The 17,265-nt window shown below is 45.1% G+C and overlaps 1 protein-coding gene across 1 annotated transcript in view; it reads right to left on the bottom strand.

The window, feature by feature from the left end:
• MTURN (maturin, neural progenitor differentiation regulator homolog) overlaps positions 1–6,965 on the bottom strand; it is a 32,369-nt gene extending 25,404 nt beyond the window's left edge. The window contains exon 1 of the mRNA XM_056857480.1: positions 6,776–6,965. Within this exon, the coding sequence (XP_056713458.1) occupies positions 6,776–6,937 (162 nt within the window). The 5' untranslated portion in view covers positions 6,938–6,965. The remainder of the gene's footprint in view (positions 1–6,775) is intronic.
• Positions 6,966–17,265: the final 10,300 nt, after the last annotated feature.

Genomic DNA, 17,265 nt, shown 5'->3' with positions numbered 1-17,265 from the left:
CTATAGCACAGGGCAGCCACACCTGTCTCAGCTTGCTCCTGGCTGCCAGTGGCTCTCCAGGGCTCCAGCCCACCAGGAACCTTCCCAGTAGGTTAAAAGGCCAGTCAGCCCCTGCACATGTGTGTACCCAATCATGATTTGCAAACTACATTTTAATTTTAAAAAATAAATGCGCAAAGTACTGGTGAAATTGGCCAGCTTTACCCACCTCAACCTTCTTTACCCTCATCAGTTTCATCTGAGAGAAGGGAATGGAGAAGGCAGAGACCCAGGATGGTGAAAGGGAGACACAGAGGTTACACACAACGTAACTGACCTCTCCGCTGTACCAGGTGAGATAATAGCTTTACCGTCAGTTTGCACTAGAAAAGGATTGTGCTGAAAGTGCATGAGCAAAAACATTTATGATAAACCTTGGGGAAATAAAAAAGGGGGGGAACGGCATAGAAATGTAAAACTTTGAGACAAATGTCATCTGGGTTCTCAGAAGCCCAGCACAGTTAAATTGTGGAACTCCCTGCCCCAGGATGTGGTGATGGCTTTAAGAGGGGGGTGGACATGTTCATGGAGGAGAGGGCTATTTGTGGCTACTAATAAAAATGGATATTAGTCATGATGCATACCTATTCTCTCCAGGATCAGATGAGCATGCCTATTATATTAGAGGCATTGGAACACAGGCAGGATAATCTGCTGCAGTTGTCTTGTTTGTGGGCTTCCTAGAAGCACCTGGTTGGCCACTTTGTGAACAGACTGATGTACTTGATGGACCTTGGTCTGATCCACCATGGCCATTCTTATGTTCTTAGAAACCAGTACACAAATGGTGTCAATAGCAAAGAAACCATCTAGGGTGGAAACACATTCGGGGATGAGTCACAATGGAAGAAAACATCCAGTAAGGAGATACTGCGAAGTGAACACAAAAACATGAAGCAGACATAACCCTGCTGCATGAATGGAGTTCTTCGAGAAGCACTCCAGGTTTCACAGCATTCTGGGTACGTGTGGAACACTTAACTAGTTCCAACATGTGCAAAGCCTCTGAGAGGGGAAGAAAACAATTCCGCTCATTTGAAACATTTTTAAAAAGCAATTTTGAAAACTGGCTCTGAGACATAGATATCAGAATGCATATTCTTAAGTAGCACTGCAGGAAGCAGTATGTATATTTAAATCATTAACCAGGAGCATTAAGCTAAATTTCGGGTTGACTACCAACAAAAGTGCTAGGAAAAACAAGGGGCTGACCTGATTTTCTAAAAGTTCAAGGGGGCTTACAATCAGGGTAGATAAAAAAAATCAGTGGTTTTTTTTAATTTAAAAAAATCAGATTTTTAAATTTTTTAATCAGATTTAAAAATAAAATAAAATGCTTTTTTGTGGAAAAATCTCTGTAACGACAGTTTTCTTCTTAAGATACGTTATAGTCCTTATGTTATTCATCATGAAATAAGGATTAGTTTTTAATTATGTAGCAAGAGGCTGTATATTCATGCAATTTTTTGGTAAATGAATTCCATTAATCCATTCGCAATGTCATGCTCTTCCAGAGGTTTCTGTAAGATTATTTTGGGCAGTTTTTCTATCTAAAATATAATATCACAGATGCTTGGCATTGCAGTTCTCAAAACTGTAAATTTGTGTCTGCAAAGATAACATGCCTCTTCTTCACAGCAAAAACATTATAAAACAAACATACAGAGTTGAGAAAAAGACCTTAATCCCATTGTTCCTTTGCTGAATCAACTCCTTATCTCTTAAGTGCTAAGTGTCAAGAAGTTCAACAAATCAAAGATTGTTTGGAGTGGAATAGCTCTACACAAGTAGTTAAGTGTGAGGAGGGAGGGGCAAGCAGTAAAAATGAAAATGAAACCTTTTGAGCAGAATACTCAAGTCTTTATGTAGAAAACCATGATTTAAATCTAGTCTCGCTGACTAGATACTTAAATCGTTACTTAAACTGATTTGATTTAAATCAAATCCACCCTGCTTACAATATTTAATAATAGCACTACAGAAACAAGAGTCAACAACCAAAACAATCAAGTAAGACACAATAAAGTGACAATGTTAAGCTCAGCTACAATTAAATACAAACATTATTGAAAAGCCCTGTGATGGATCACAACCTGTGATGAGGCCTCCTACACCTCCCTGGACACCTCATTCCACAGAACAGGAGCCACCACTGAGAAGACCTCACTGCTATCATCGCAAATTGGCAGGCCTGGATCTTCACAAGCTCTGTTGCATTTATCTTAAGTGGCATGTGGATTCGCTTAGTGAAAAGACCAATTCTGCAATGGATCTCCTGGATGGGCAGACTTGCTAGGCCAGTCAGCAGCCACTGGACTCTACCTCCACAACCTGAAGAAGGTTATGTCCTCTGACTTTATCCAAACGTGATCTGAGCCCTGCTTCTGACTCCAAATGGTTATGTCCACATACCCTCCCAGGTCCCTGAATTATTGATTTCAAGAACTGGCAACCCCAGGTGAGCGTGAGATCAGCTCCTTTACAAATCAATTGAGGTTTGATTTCCATTAACTAGATCGATACTTTCAACTGTCCATTACAAAACATAACCCATTAGATACAACCACATTGCAATGGCATTATCAGTGCAGTAACATTTCTACCTGCTCTTGGCTATTATCCTGTGACAGCCCTGGCAAACTGCCCAGTGTCATTGAAAATACTGCCCCAGGACTTAAAAAAAAAGCTATTATCTAATTCTATATATGAGTAACTTCTTTCTTTGGGAATTATAACAAGGTTTATGAAGTAGGCTGGGATAATTGGCAAGGTCTAAAATTATACTAAAAGAAGGAGAAGAGGTGGGAGAAACTTTGGTCATTTTCGGCAGAACTACCATAGCTACAAGTACTGCCATAATGTCACAGTATTGCATACATAGCCTTCTTTGTTTAATGTATTATTTATTACATGTCAGCATGGCTGAAGAATGAAGCTGAGAAAATGCCACCTAGTAAGTTTGCCTTCACAGGCGTGGGGGGGGGGGCTGTTAAACTGGCAGCACAACTTTAAACAGAGTCCATTGGTTTCAGTTGGCTTAGAAGGGTGTAACTCTGCTTAAGATTGTACCGAGTCTCCTAAATGAGAGCCGGCATGGTGTAGTGGTTAAGAAAGGTAGACTCTAATCTGGAGAACCGGGTTTGATTTCCCACTTCTCCACATGAGCGGCGGACTCTAATCTGGTGAAACGGGTTGTTTTTTTTCTCCACTCCTACACATGAAGCCAGCTGGGTGACCTTGGGCTAGTCACAGTTCTCTGAACTCTCTCAGCCCCACCTACCTCACAGGGTATCTGTTGTGGGGAAGGGAAGGAGATTGTAAGCCGGTTCGAGTCTTCCTTCATTGGCAGAGAAAGTCAGCATATAAAAACCAACTCTTCTTCTTCTTCTAAATCCGAGTCCTGCACTCTGCTCTCTACACTACATTGATTCTGTTTTTCAGATTTAGTGTACTAATTATTCTGGGGTCACCCATATAGGCCCTTTCCAAAATATTGTCTGAATGAACAGCCAGAAATTGCAGGAAACAGCCAGCTTAAAAGAAAAGCGCCATCGAATGCAGGCTCCCTTTTAGCATGCACTGCCTCTTCCCGTGTGGGGACTGACTGCTCCATGCCCCAGGGGTGGTGGTTCACAAGAGTAGGTTTAGTCATTTAGCACTGGGGTGGATTCATCCAATTTTTCCTCTGATAAAAAAGGGAGGAAGGGTCCCCTTTGACCATCCACTAATATTATGTGGGAGATCACAATACCTGCACGGACAAGACTCATGGGAGACAGGGGGTGTAGTAAGCAAGGGAGTTGGACAAGACTGAGTAGAAAAGTTGGTTGGATTCGCACATGCAGGTGCAAGTCTTACACACATGCAGGTGTAGTAAGCAAGGGAGTTGGACAATATTGAGTAGAAAAGTTGGTTGGATTCGCACATGCAGGTGCAAGTCTTTTTGGAGTGAAACTGATAAAACCCTAATCAAAAGCAGTTCATTGTTTTAAAGCAAATCATTAACCTGATATTTGCTTCTTTTCACCTGTTTTTAAAACTGGCGTAGTGTTCTGTTGTTGCATATTTCAAAGGAAAAGGATGGATCCTAAATCGCACCCATTTCCCCTCCTTATATTTCCCATCCCATGTGGCTTTTGTATCACCAATTCCAAACATAACGTTTTGTTTTGAATAGTGGTCAAAGAAAGGACAGCCATCAAGTGTTTATAACAGGCAGTCCCCGTCCCCCCCCCTGAAAGCTTGTTTCCACAGCATTATTCAGGCGCCCAACTTTCAAACTGTGTATGACAAATCAGACCCGCAAACGCTCATTTTTATATTATTTTCAAGTTTCTAATTAGGACCAAGCTGTCCAATCTGGAAAAGGAGGAATATTCACTTGTTAGTAACATTTCTGTTGTTATGATCAAAGAGGAGGGGGGAAAATCTTGCTACTTTCGCAGACCAGCATGTACAGGCAGTGGCTGTTTCTGCTGTTAGTAAAAAACTAAGAAATCACAACCTGCTTGGACTATGCCGTAACCAAATGGCAAAGAAAAGGGTGTTTGCCTCACCCCCAAAAAACCTCCAAATAAAATATTCTCCTTAGTCCAAGCCCTAAAGAACCTGAATGGGTGCAGGGAAGGAAGCAGTTGGACATGGGGGAAATTATCGTTCTGACTCCATTTTATTCATACGCATTCTCCATTTGCTGGGACAGCTAGAAAAGCCCACCTTCTATTCAGGAAGCGGCTGGGTGAGGTACGGGCAATTCCCTGTAAGGATACATAAGCTATTAGCTAAGCTAACTGACAGGGAAGGAGCATCAAGGATATCCCTCCTCTTTGGTACCTGCATTTAGAAACGCTGACCCCTAGAAAAGGATAACAGCCTTCCCCCACCTATGGGCTTTCCTAAAGGGGCAGCTCAAACCATCACCTCATAGAGAACTCAGTCCATCGTCCTCCCCACACTTCTTTACAGGCCGGCCTACCACTGACCACAGACATCAGACTCCATTTTGCAGGTTTGGAGATATGCTAGGAACGACTGCTCCCACCAATGGAGACAGCGAGCAGAGTATGTGTGTCCCTCCCATTCCACAGCCTAATAAAACCTCCCCAAACACGTCTATCTGCCGCTCTGGCTGCTTGGCCGAAGGAGGTGACCCTGTCCTTGTTTCTTTTCTCTCTGGCCTGCCCCAAGACCCTTTATCCCTAGTGAGCCATGGATGGGAGCAGGGAGCCCCGCAAACAATCTGGACCGACCACCCCTCCTGCCCTGGGGTAAATACAAGGCAGGCACAATTGCCTGTGCATCAGGTCACCCGCTGGGAAGCGTGCAAAACAAGGCCCGGGGTGGGCAGGGTGGCTTCCCATTCAACCTTTCCAAAAGGATCCTGGAGCTTCCCGATCCGTCCTGTGGAGAACTGGGGCTTGGAAAGACGGGCATATCCAGCACATCCGCAGGCCTGTACACCTTGGGAGCCTCCAAGACCAATGCAGCCCCCCAAGGGCTCAGTAGAGCCTCCTGTGTTTCCGGCCTGCCTTGACCGAAGGGGGGTGAGGGCTGACCAGCAGCTTGGCAATAGGGAGCTGGTGGTTTCCATTGAGCTGGGTGGCTTCCGAGTCAAAAGTTATCCATAACATGTTCTGTCATGCCTGAAACGCGAGGTGCGTACTGCCTTGGAAACCTTAACCATGGGGTGGTTGAGGGGAACATCCTCTGCACATGATCAAAGGTACCCTGCTGTTGTTATTATTATCACATTGAGCTGGGTGGCTTCCGAGTCAAAAGTTATCCACAACATGTTCCATCATGCCTGAAATGTGAGGTGCGTACTGCCCTGGAAATCTCCTTCTTAACCACGGGGCGGTTGAGGGGAACGTCCTCTGCACATGCTCGAAGGCCCCCTGCTGTTGTTGTTATTATTACATTGAGCTGGGTGGCTTCCCAGTCAAAAGTTATCCATGACATGTTCCATCATGCCTGAAACGCGAGGTGCGTACTGCCTTGGAAACCTTCTTAACCACGGGGTGGTTGAGGGGAACGTCCTCTGCACATGCTCGAAGGCCCCCTGCTTTTCTTGTTATTATTACATTGAGCTTGGTGGCTTCCCAGTCAAACGTTATCCATAACACGTCCCACCATACCCGAAACGGGAGATGCGTACTGCCCTGGAAACCTCCTCCATAACCACGGGGTGGTGAGGGGAGTGTATTCTGCACATGCTCAGAGGTGCCCTGATTTTGTTATTATTCCACAAGCTTCATACACACACACACACACACTAAGGGTGAACCCTGACTCAGAAGACGCCCTGAGGAGCACGTGCAAAAAACGCACCTTAAGACAGCAAACGATCAGGATGTTTCTTACAAAAACACAGCGGGGGGGGGGGGGGAGAGAAAGCAAGGAATCAGTCCTCCCCCTGGCCAATGGCGATTGTTCGGCTCCCGCCCCAGGCCCCGGCGATGCTCAGGGCCAGAAAAGGCCGTTGACCATCCCAAACGGCTTCAGGGCGGCCTGGCAACCCTGGGGAAAGGGGCGGCTGGTGGGGTGGGGGGGGAGGCGGGGCGGAGAGCTCTCCTCCCGCCCCGGCCCCACGATCCCCGTTTCTAGAAAGAGATAGAAAACAACAGGCCCCCCCTCCCCCCCCAAAAAGGGATCCTTCTCCCCTCCCCCCCGGGCCGGTTCCCTCAGGCGCTCCCTCCCCCCACCCTCCACCCTCCCCACCCCCGGCGCCGCGACTTACAAAATTGTCCCCGCAGCCGTTGTCGGGGCAGAGGACGTAAAAGGAGACGCCCGGGTCGGCGTAGAAATCCATCCTCCTCTCGGTCTCCTCGGTGGCGATGAGCTCGAAGGGGGTGTTGGAGCACCATTTGTCCGCAACGTCCGCCAGCTGCTGGAAATCCATCCTCGCCTCCTGCCCTGGCTGCCTCCAGCCTCCTCCCCTCCCCTCCCCTCCCCTCCCCTCCTCCTCCTCCTCCTCCTCCCCGGCGTGTGACTGTCTCCGCTCCCCTCTCTCCCTCTAGGAAACTGGGCACTCGGCCCCTTGCCGGGGAGGGGCGGGACGGGGGTTAGCGGGGGGGGGGGGAGGACGCGCCAGACGCCCCGCCGGCGGCTCCCTGCCTCAGCGCGACTCGCCCACTTCCATGTATTGTTTACATGCTGGGCGGCTGAGGCGGGCGGGCGGCGGCTGAGGCAGGCGAGCGGGCGGGCAGGCGGGATCTCTCTCTCCTTCCCCCTCGCCTCCCGCCGCCGCTCCTCCTCAGCAGCCTCCTCAGCGCGGCCGCGTTGCCCTCAGCGCGGGTCGCTCGGCGGGTGGGGGTCAAAGCTGGATCCCGCCGGATCCTGCTGGCTGCGAGGGGAGCCCAACCCCCCCTCCCCGCTTCTCCCCGTCGCCGAGTCTCCCCCTAAGGCGCGCTGGGGGGGGGAGGGGTGGCGGGCTCGCCCGCCCCCCTGCTGCCAAAGGGTCCCTCCTCTCTGCAAAGGGGGACGACTAAAGGGGAACGACTAAATCCAAGCCCAGGTCTTGGCAACAGAAAGGCCCAATATATGCATTACATATATATATATAAAGGGTCCCTCCTCTCTGCAAAGGGGAACGACTAAATCCAAGCCCAGGTCTTGGCAACAGAAAGGCCCAATATATACATTATATATATATATAAAGGGTCCCTCCTCTCTGCAAAGGGGGACGACTAAAGGGGAACGACTAAATCCAAGCCCAGGTCTTGGCAGCAGAAAGGCCCAATATATACATTATATATATATATATAAAGGGTCCCTCCTCTCTGCAAAGGGGGACGACTAAACCCAAGCCCTTTATATATATATTTATATATGTATTATATATGTATTACCCTTTATATATATATTATGTGTATAATATATATTATGTGTGTTTTATGTGTTTTCCCCCTCATTTTTTATTTTATGTGTGTTTCCCCCCCCTCATATATATATATATATATAATTTTGTGTGTTTTATGTGTGTTCCCCCCCCCCTCATTTGAGCATCCGGTGGGCCTCGCCAGTGTTTTTGTGGAACTCCCCCCACCCCCCCTGCATCAAATCGGGCTGTTCAGGCAAAGGCCAAGATAGGCCTCTCCCACCAAACCAAAAAAGGGCAGGTCATCAGAGGCGTTGCAAGCCCATATTCTGGATCTGCATTCTCCATCCTGCCAAATCCGACTGGTTGTGGATGTTTACGCTCCCAAATTCCACTGTGCTAGAAGAAGACTACCGGGCCTGGCCTTGGTGCATCTAAAAACTCCAGATGCAGGTGTGTTCCAGTGCAACACTGCAAAATACGAGGCCCAGACTGGTTTTTCTTCTATTAATAGAATTGCCGTTTTTTAAAAAAAAAACCAGCAATTTTATGCATATTTATGAAATAGGAAGCTCCACTGAGTTGAATGGGATTTACTCCCAGGAAAATGCCCACAGAATTGCAGCCCTGATCCACAAATTGTGAGAGTGTTCTAAGTACAAAAGCACTGCAGACATCCATGTTGCAGCAAGGGATATGTTTGTGTGTAATTCATGGTGAGGTATTCCACAAAGTAAGCCCACCCTTGCCAAAATAGTATTTCAAATTAGGAATGTACTATACTGGTTGGGCAAGATGAACATGAGTGAAAAACTACACAATCTACCACATTTTTATTCTGCCCTTCCTCCATGGAGCTCAAGGCAGTGTACAAGATTCTCACCTTCCTAATTTTATCCTCACCATATTCCTGGAAGTTGAGTGAACAACTTCTTATTTATTTAGTTATTATTTACATAAGAACGTAAGAGCCATACTGGATCTGACCAAAGGCACATCTAGTATAGCATTCTGTTCACACAGTGGCCTAGCTACCTCTAAAGCCCACAAACAGGAAGACAGCAACAGCATCATCCTGTCTATGCTCCCCAGCAACTGATTTAAAGAGGCATACTAGTTCTGGTACTAGAGGGAGTAGGTTAGTTAGTAGCCATTGATACCCTGTCCTCCATGGATTTGTCCACTCCCCTTTTAAAGCCTTCCAAGAGGGTAGCCATGAACACATTCTGTGGCAGCAAGTTCCACAAATTAATTATATGCTGTGTGGGGAAATAATTCCTTTTGTCTGTCCTGAATCTCCCATCCTTCAGCTTCATTGGATGACCTCAGGTTATAGAATTATGGGAGAGTTCCTCCCTGTCCACTTTCTCCATGCCATGCATAATTTTATAAACCTCTATCATGTGTCCCCTTACTCACCTTGTCTCTAGGCTCAACAGCCCTAAGCGTTTTAAGCGATCCTCATAGGGCAGCTGATCTAGCCCCCTGATCATTTTGGTTGCTCTTTTCTGCACCTTTTCAAACTCTACAATATCCTTTTTCCAGTACGGTGACCAGAACTGTACACAATATTCCAAGTGTGGTCTTGCCATAGATTTGGATAAGGGCAGTATGGTAGTGGCAGTTTTATAAAGGAGATTTATATGAGAGATTCTTACCATGCCTTTCTATTTGAAAATACATAAAGTGGTGTACAGTAAGTTGAAATCATCACGTAATACCAATTCAACAAAATTTCAATAAGCATTATTCTTATCATAACAATACAAAGGAAATTCAAAATCACACAAACCAGCATCAGATTTAAACCAAACAAAGACATAAAGAGCCTTATAAAAGCCCCAGCGCAACATGATAGCAGTAGACTGAAACCTACTAGGGTACCATAGTTATAAAACTCAGGGCAAGCAAATAATCAGGTAACAATCAATTAACTCCAATAACAGAACTCTTCACATTTTTATTTTATTTTTATTTTAGTCAATGTATACCTCACCTTTCCCAACTCAGGCTAGGCTCAGGGTGGCTTCCAACAATATGCATCATACAGTAAATAAGTAAAAACATAAGTTAAAAAACATGCAGATTAAAAGAAGGGTGTCCAATTTACACCCACTGTAATAAAATATAAAGTCCTAAAGGTGAGGAGGGCCCATAGCTGTCCTAAGCAGGAGGCCAAATGATCTAGTATGGTAACAATCCTCAGGGGGTGGAGACGAGAGGAGAGAGGGAAGGGAGGCCAACTGTTCTGTTAACTGTTGCTGCCGCAACCAGGTGGAACATCTCCACCTTACGGGCTCTACGGTACTCAGTTAAGTCCCATAGGGCCCGGGTCTCATTAGACAGTTCCACCAGGCTGGAGCCATAAGCTGAAAAAGCCCTGACCCTGGTTAAGGACAGCCAGATAGTCTGAGGGCCAGGGACCACCAATAAATTGTTTCCTGAAGAGCGTAAAGCTCTCTGGGGGGTATACTGAGAATGCATATACTCGGGGAGGGGTATATCGGGAATGCATATGTTACAGAGAAGACAGGAAAACAAATGACATAGACTGACCACAATATTAGGTAAACTAATATTGTGGTCAGTCTATGTCATTTGCTTTCCTGTCTTCTCTGTAACATATGCATTCCCGATATACCCCTCCCCGAGTATATATCCCGAGTATATACCCCTCCCCGAGTTTATATCCCCGAGGTAAACTAATATTGTGTAATAACACCAATTATATGTGCACATGGAACATCTCTCAAATTCTCAGGTAAATGTTCTCAAATAAGAACTCACAGGTAAGTACACAAATTCAAAATTCAACAGTCACAAAGAGCTGTGAATAATGTAGTAACATAAATGTCAAATCTTCTTATAATAAACACGTCTTGTGAAAACCCAGCAAAGGCGAAAGAAGAAGTCTTCTAGAAGAAATCTTCCATTTCGTCATGTGACTTCATCAGTTTCTTATTCCTCATAACATATATGTGCTAAATAGCATCTTGTAGCTCACAGCTTACATACATCATATGTTCTATTACAGGTCCTTGACAATGTTCCAGAGCCAGATACTTGTAAGTAAGAGCCAACAAATGTTCATTTTACAAATGAAACCCGGGTCTAGTACATGGATAAATGTGGGGTTTGTGTAACATATTCAGCTGTACCTGTGTTGACTGTAACAGCAGAATTACTCAACACATATACAATCTAGTGTAGACTGTATAACTGTTTACAAGTTACAGTGAATGCACATACAATCCTTGTACAACATACACTTGATTGTTCTTTGTGCATGTGAGTAATTCTCATGCTATAGTCAATGCCTGTACAGCTGACTCCGTGGCATCACGTCTCTGCTGAGCTCCACCCCCTCCCCAAACTTGCCCCTCCCCAGGTTCCACCCCAAACTCCAAGAAATTCCCAGCTTGGAGTTGGCAACCCTACCCCATATGTCAGACCTCTTTCTAAGCACAAAAATTGTACTTCCTGGGTGCAAGTTATTGCATCTGTAGAAACGTTAGTCTGGATCCAAGCCTAGGTGACTATGGGTGTTGGCCACTCTACAAGCTCCTGCCCTTTGAAAGAGGAGGGAGCCATTTCTGACCCCTTCCCCCGAAGTGTAGAATCTGTGTCCTGATTCTGGAAAACCGAAGAGGTCTCTGTTTTCACATTGGCCAGATGGGCACAAAATGGGCTCACTCTGTCTTTACGAAGGACCTGCAGACCCTCAGGGCCTTCTGGACCACAGCTGGAGAAATGCTGATCTCCAGCTATATCCAGCTTAAAACCATTTCTTCTTGTCCTGCCTTAGGGTTGCTAACCTCCAGGTAGTAGCTGGAGATCTCCTGCCATTACACCTGATCTCCAGCCAATAGAGATCAGTTCACCTGGAGAAAATGGCCGCTTTGGCAATTGGACTCTATGGCATTGAAGTCCCTCCCCTCCCCAAACTCTGCCCTCCTCAGTCTCCGCCCCAAAAACCTCTTGCCGGTAGCAAAGAAGGACCAGGTAACCCTATCCTGCCTTCAGTAGGTAGAATGCGCTTATAAGTGTCACTGTTTTTCTGATGTACTTGTATGTGGCAGCCTATCCTCCCAGACTTATCTCTAGCAAAACAGACTCCGTTCCTTCAAGCTAGCAGACATTTCATTCTAGGCATGTGAAAGCTCATTCAACAAAATCACCAAATATTTTGTTATCTTTGTTGTCGACATGAAATCTGGATGGCGTTTTTTTATGGCATTAGGTCTAGAGGACAAAGACAGTCCAATATCTAAAGGCCTGCTGCAGTCTGAAACTGCAACTGATAACACTGCAGCTGGAATAAAGAGAGTCATAACGAGTGTTTGGGTCTGAATGTGTTATTTCTGTAAATAATTTTGAAATCCAGCTACCTGGTGTGTCAGGTGCTCACATTAACTTGTAACATAACGGTACTCCTGCCTTCATCTTACTTTTGTGACAAGGTTTGCCGACATCTCATCACAGGCCTACCCATGTGGCAATTTGGCTTCAGAGCAAAAGCCAGTATTCAGTAAAACAGATATAAAACCTACTTCACAGCCTAACCTTCTTCACAGGGCGATTTTGAGATTAAAATTAGGGAAGGGAGAACTGGGTATACTGCCTCCAGCTCCTTGGAGGAAGACAGGTAATCGATAGATAGGCATTTAAACCTGGAAGTTCACGTTTTGTTTTTCTGTTCAACTTCACAGCCTGACCCATGACACCTTTCCCCTTCACCAATCAAAACTCACTATGCTCCACTTCCAGGTGGGGCCTGCAGATCTGGAATTACAATGGCTCTCCAGACTACCGAGATCAGTTTCCCTGGAGAAAATGGTTGCTTGGGCGGGTGGATTCTATGACATTGTATTCTGCTGGGGTCCCTCCCCTCCCTAAACCATGCCCTTCTGAGGCTCCATCCCCAAATCACCAGGAATTTCCCAAGCTGGAGTTGGCAACCCTATACCAGGAACAGTGTTCCAGGGGCACTTTGGGCAGCTGTGGGAGGGACAGATGGAAATTTGCATTCTGCGGGAGGAAGTCCTTGCACCCATGGAAAAGGTGGTCTGGATCCAATTCCTAATTTAGCCGGAAAACACATTATGCACTTTTATAATAATAAATAAAATAAAACCATTATACAAACCCCACATTTATCCAGGTTCTCATTTCTTCTCTGGATTCATACAAGTTCATAACATGTTCACCCTTCCATCTAATCCCATCCCAGTCAGGAAAGAAAAGTATCTGTTTTTGAAATGACCAATCCTTGTAGGGTTTCAGCCTGGGCCCTCCACTCTGAGGACCCCAAGCCCTGGTAAACTGGACCCATTTTCTTCTCTCCCTGTGTTTGCATCCTGGTCTATCTATGCATTTATCTCAGTTACCGTAGGTCTTCCCAACATTGGAAAGCCAGCAGGCACTTTGGTAGGGTTGCAAACCTCCAGGTGGTGGCTGGAGATCTTCCTCTATTACAACTGATCTCCAGGTCCCCTGGAGAAAATAGCCACTTTGATAATTGGACTCTTAAGGCATTGAAGTCCCTCCCTTCTCAAAACTCCGCCCTCCTCAGGCTTCATCCCCAAAATCTCCAGGTATTTCCCAACCCAGAGCTGGCAACCCTACGCTTTAGGCACATTGAGAAAGGGGCATGGTGGTACCACCACAAAACAGCTGACATAGAGACACAGGCTATCAGAAAATGGCAACCGTGAATGAGCAGTGTTTGTTTTGCGGAACATTGGTTCACTGTTCAGTTTTAATTTTTGAAAAATGGAAGTAGCTTGCTTTGCACAGCCACAGGCAGGGGTTGTTGAGCTTGCTTTGCACAGCCACAGGCAGGGGTTGTTGAGCTCAGAGAAATCTGTGTCTTATGACCATCAATCAACTGTGATGCATTTGTCGGGAGTGAACTCAAAACTTTACTAGTCTGTCAGATGGTAGGGAGTGAATCAATGCCGACTGTTTTTTTTGCCTGGTTTTTTTTTCCTGTTCCGTTCAACGCAATTCAGATTTTATCCCCAAGGCTCAAGAATCAAGCAGAAGCCAGAAATAAGGTGGCCATCCATCTGCTCACAGTTCCCAAGAGCATTTAGGAGATGGAGGCTGGGAGATGGCATGAACATCATGATGTCACCTCTGGTTGAGCTGATGGAAGTGACGTCACAGCATCAGGAATGCTCTAGGACGTAACGTAGTCCTAGAGTGTCATTCATTCCATGATGTCACTTTCACCAGCTCAACCAGAAGTAGCGTCACAGCAACACCTCCCCGCATTTTTCGCTCCCACTTCTCCACAGAGCAGGAGCATGGAGGTTGTCTTCTGCAGCAGGCAGCCCTACCAGAAAGTACATTGGCAGGTGCCGTAGTGCCAATGGGCACTATATTGGAGATCAACCATCTACTAATAACCTGATCTATATATGTTTACTTGGAAGTTCCTGCACCCAGTGCATAACACTACAGAGTTTTATCGAGGTTCTGTCACTGTGATCTCAGTACAGGCAAATAAAAGTGATTTATTTGTACATTTGTTACAATTTTAGCAATTTAAAATAAGTAAATACATGTCTAATTTAATTTCTCAATACTCTCATACACATGCAGATTATTTATGGGCTATAATTATTTCTCAGGTGGGTTTTTCCTCTAATGTAAAATACATTTTCATAATATCGCCAACTGAGTTGATTGCTTAGAATGTCAGAATAAGTAATGCATTAATTGTTTTAAAAATATGCAAATGATTTTGTTAATGCTCTTTTCAGCTATGCAGATATTTTGAGGAAGATTCCACTTCTCATTGAGATGCAGATGAGTCCTGATGCTTAATTCCTCATATGTAAATATGGTTCAAGTGTACTGCTTTATAGGCCTGAGTGCTCAGGAACTATTTTTTTTAAATAAAAAACAAAAGTACGATGTATATGCAACCTTCTCACTTCTGCAGCACTCTTCCTCAGGCTGGGTGAAGGGTGCGGGTGGGGTGAGGAATTGCTTCAGGCCACTCTGGTCAGCATTTGATAGGATGAGTTGCAGAGTTAATAAGATTAGGTGGTTCTGCTTGTAACTGGTTTCAAGTTGCACCAAAAGCCGGGGTGGGGGGGCAGAGTCCATCTGAGAACCTACTTTAAATATCTAGCAACAGACAAAACAAAACACCCTAAAAAGGCCTACAGCAGTTGAATAAGGTGATAGTCCTGAAGATGGTCAGGGGTTGATTTTCACCAAGTGAGGTTTATTCACAGAATTAGCCAAGGATAGCGATTTGGTAGAGAAGAGTAGAAATCCAAACTACCAACCAGTGTTTTCATTGAAGTCAGTGGCAACATAAATGAGAACATAAATGAGAACACTCAAAGCACATTTCCCAGACCCCTTTGCTAGTACCTTCTTGAAATGTAATTGCCTGAAATTGATCTGATGTTAATATGGGGCCAGTTGGTGCTATGGTGACTTGGTATATGTCCGTTGTGATGATGTACAATTACAGAACACGTAAACAAGAAAAGGGGTGCAGAGTAGTAAGACGAGCCTGTAGACAACAGGTATCTGATTTGCAGAATACCTGTCCTTAGATACCTTTATTGTGCTGTGAGCAATAACAGGAAATATTTCACGTTTCAAACTGGTGGATAATGCAAATCCGATACCATTTGTGTGTTGCAAATCAACAGATACAATTGTGAAAGTCTTCCTGTGCCCTTCCTCACACGGGAGTTCTCCCTTTGCACATCAAAACTCATGCTTGACGTGAGATGGCTAAATAACTGTAAATGATGTAACCCTCAAATTTTGGAAATAAAATCCAGTTGAATCAGATAGCAACATAAGAAAAGTCCTGCTGTATTAGGCCAAGATCTATCTACTGAAGCATCCCATTTCCAACATTTACCATGTCGTTGGCAAGCTAAATAAGTTAAATGCCATTAGCATTTAGTATTCAGAGGTATACTACCTCTTTACAGGGAGGTTTTCCACAGCAGCTCGGATAGCCTGGTTTAACCTGAGCTTATCAGAGTACACATGAACACATGAAGCTGCCTTATACTGAATCAGACCCTCGGTCCATTGAAGTCAGTATTGTCTCCTCAGACCAGCAGCGGCTCTCCAGGGTCTCAGGCAGAGGTCTTTCACATCACCTACTTGCCTAGTCTCTTTAACTGGAGATGTTGGGGATTGAACCTGGGACCTTCTGCATGCCAAGCAGATGCTCTACCAATGAGCCATGGCCCCTCCTCTTTAGTATGTTTAGTATGGGAGCTAAACAGAGTCAGCCATGGTTACTACAAGGATGGGAGACCACCAAGGAAGACCAGGGTTGCTATGCGTAGGAAGGCAATGGCAAGCCACCTCGGTTTCCCTCTTGCCTGGAATGCTTGGATTGGGGTTGCCATGAGTTTGTTGTGAGTTGATGGTACATTATTTTTCATCTTCTTTCCTTAGCCATCTTTCATGAATGTTTTCAAGTTTGAAAAAGCTACCCAGGCTAGTGGCCTTTGCCGGATCTTGTGACATTCAGTTCCTTGTCAGGTAAAATAGTACTTCCTTTTGTTTTGAACCTAGTACCGTACCAATTTTACTGCATAACGTCACATTTTAATATTATGAGAGGAAGGAAAACATCAAATAGAAATAAAGTACTGCATTGCTAATTTTTTATTTAAATAAAAATTTAAAAAGAAAAAACCTAATTTTTTTACAAGTAATATATATCTACACATACTTTACATAAATGCAAACATATGTATATCTGGACTACAGCAATGCTAATAAACCCGAGGCACAGTTCCTCCAAAATTGTATATTATAATCTGAGTTCGTTGTTACTCCTACCTGATTTTTAATTCCTTTGGCACAGTTTCCAGTGGTCACTGTACCTTTTGACTCAGGTGGTGTGTAACTTCTAAAAACCAGGGCAAGGCAGCTGGTACAACATCTCCTTACCCCCAGTTGTGATACATAAAACAATGAGAACATGTCTTTCTCCTGCCTTTTAGTGGATATTTCAATTTTCGCAAGCTATTGTATATATACCGTTGCAAGCCAAACCAAGATCCAAGGCCATCTAGCATACAATGTAAATTAAAAAAAAAAAAGATGTCTATGCTTACTTTTTCTTCTGCTGGTCATGAGAAAGGGCAGGAGACTAACTGCGCAAGCCTGAGTGAGGGGGGTAGTTGGGTAGCCACGCCGCCTCCTGAGCGGTTTGCTGCAGCACAGTAGCAAAAATAAAATGAATTCCCCCACCCAAGCCCTGTGAAACTCCTCCATAGATATTTGCAGGTGCAAGTTCATGCCTGCAAAAGGGGGCATTCCTGGGGCGAGAGAGCTTAGGTAGTGACTAAAGTCAGCCCCGCCATAGGGAACACCTCCCGCGGCACTGGTGCAAGCCCTTGTGGCGGAGATAT

The sequence above is a fragment of the Euleptes europaea genome, chromosome 11 (genome assembly GCF_029931775.1).
Source record: "Euleptes europaea isolate rEulEur1 chromosome 11, rEulEur1.hap1, whole genome shotgun sequence".
NCBI lineage: Eukaryota > Metazoa > Chordata > Lepidosauria > Squamata > Sphaerodactylidae > Euleptes > Euleptes europaea.
The sequence above is the reverse complement of the archived record's forward strand: the minus strand, read 5'-3'. Positions and strand labels throughout refer to the sequence as shown.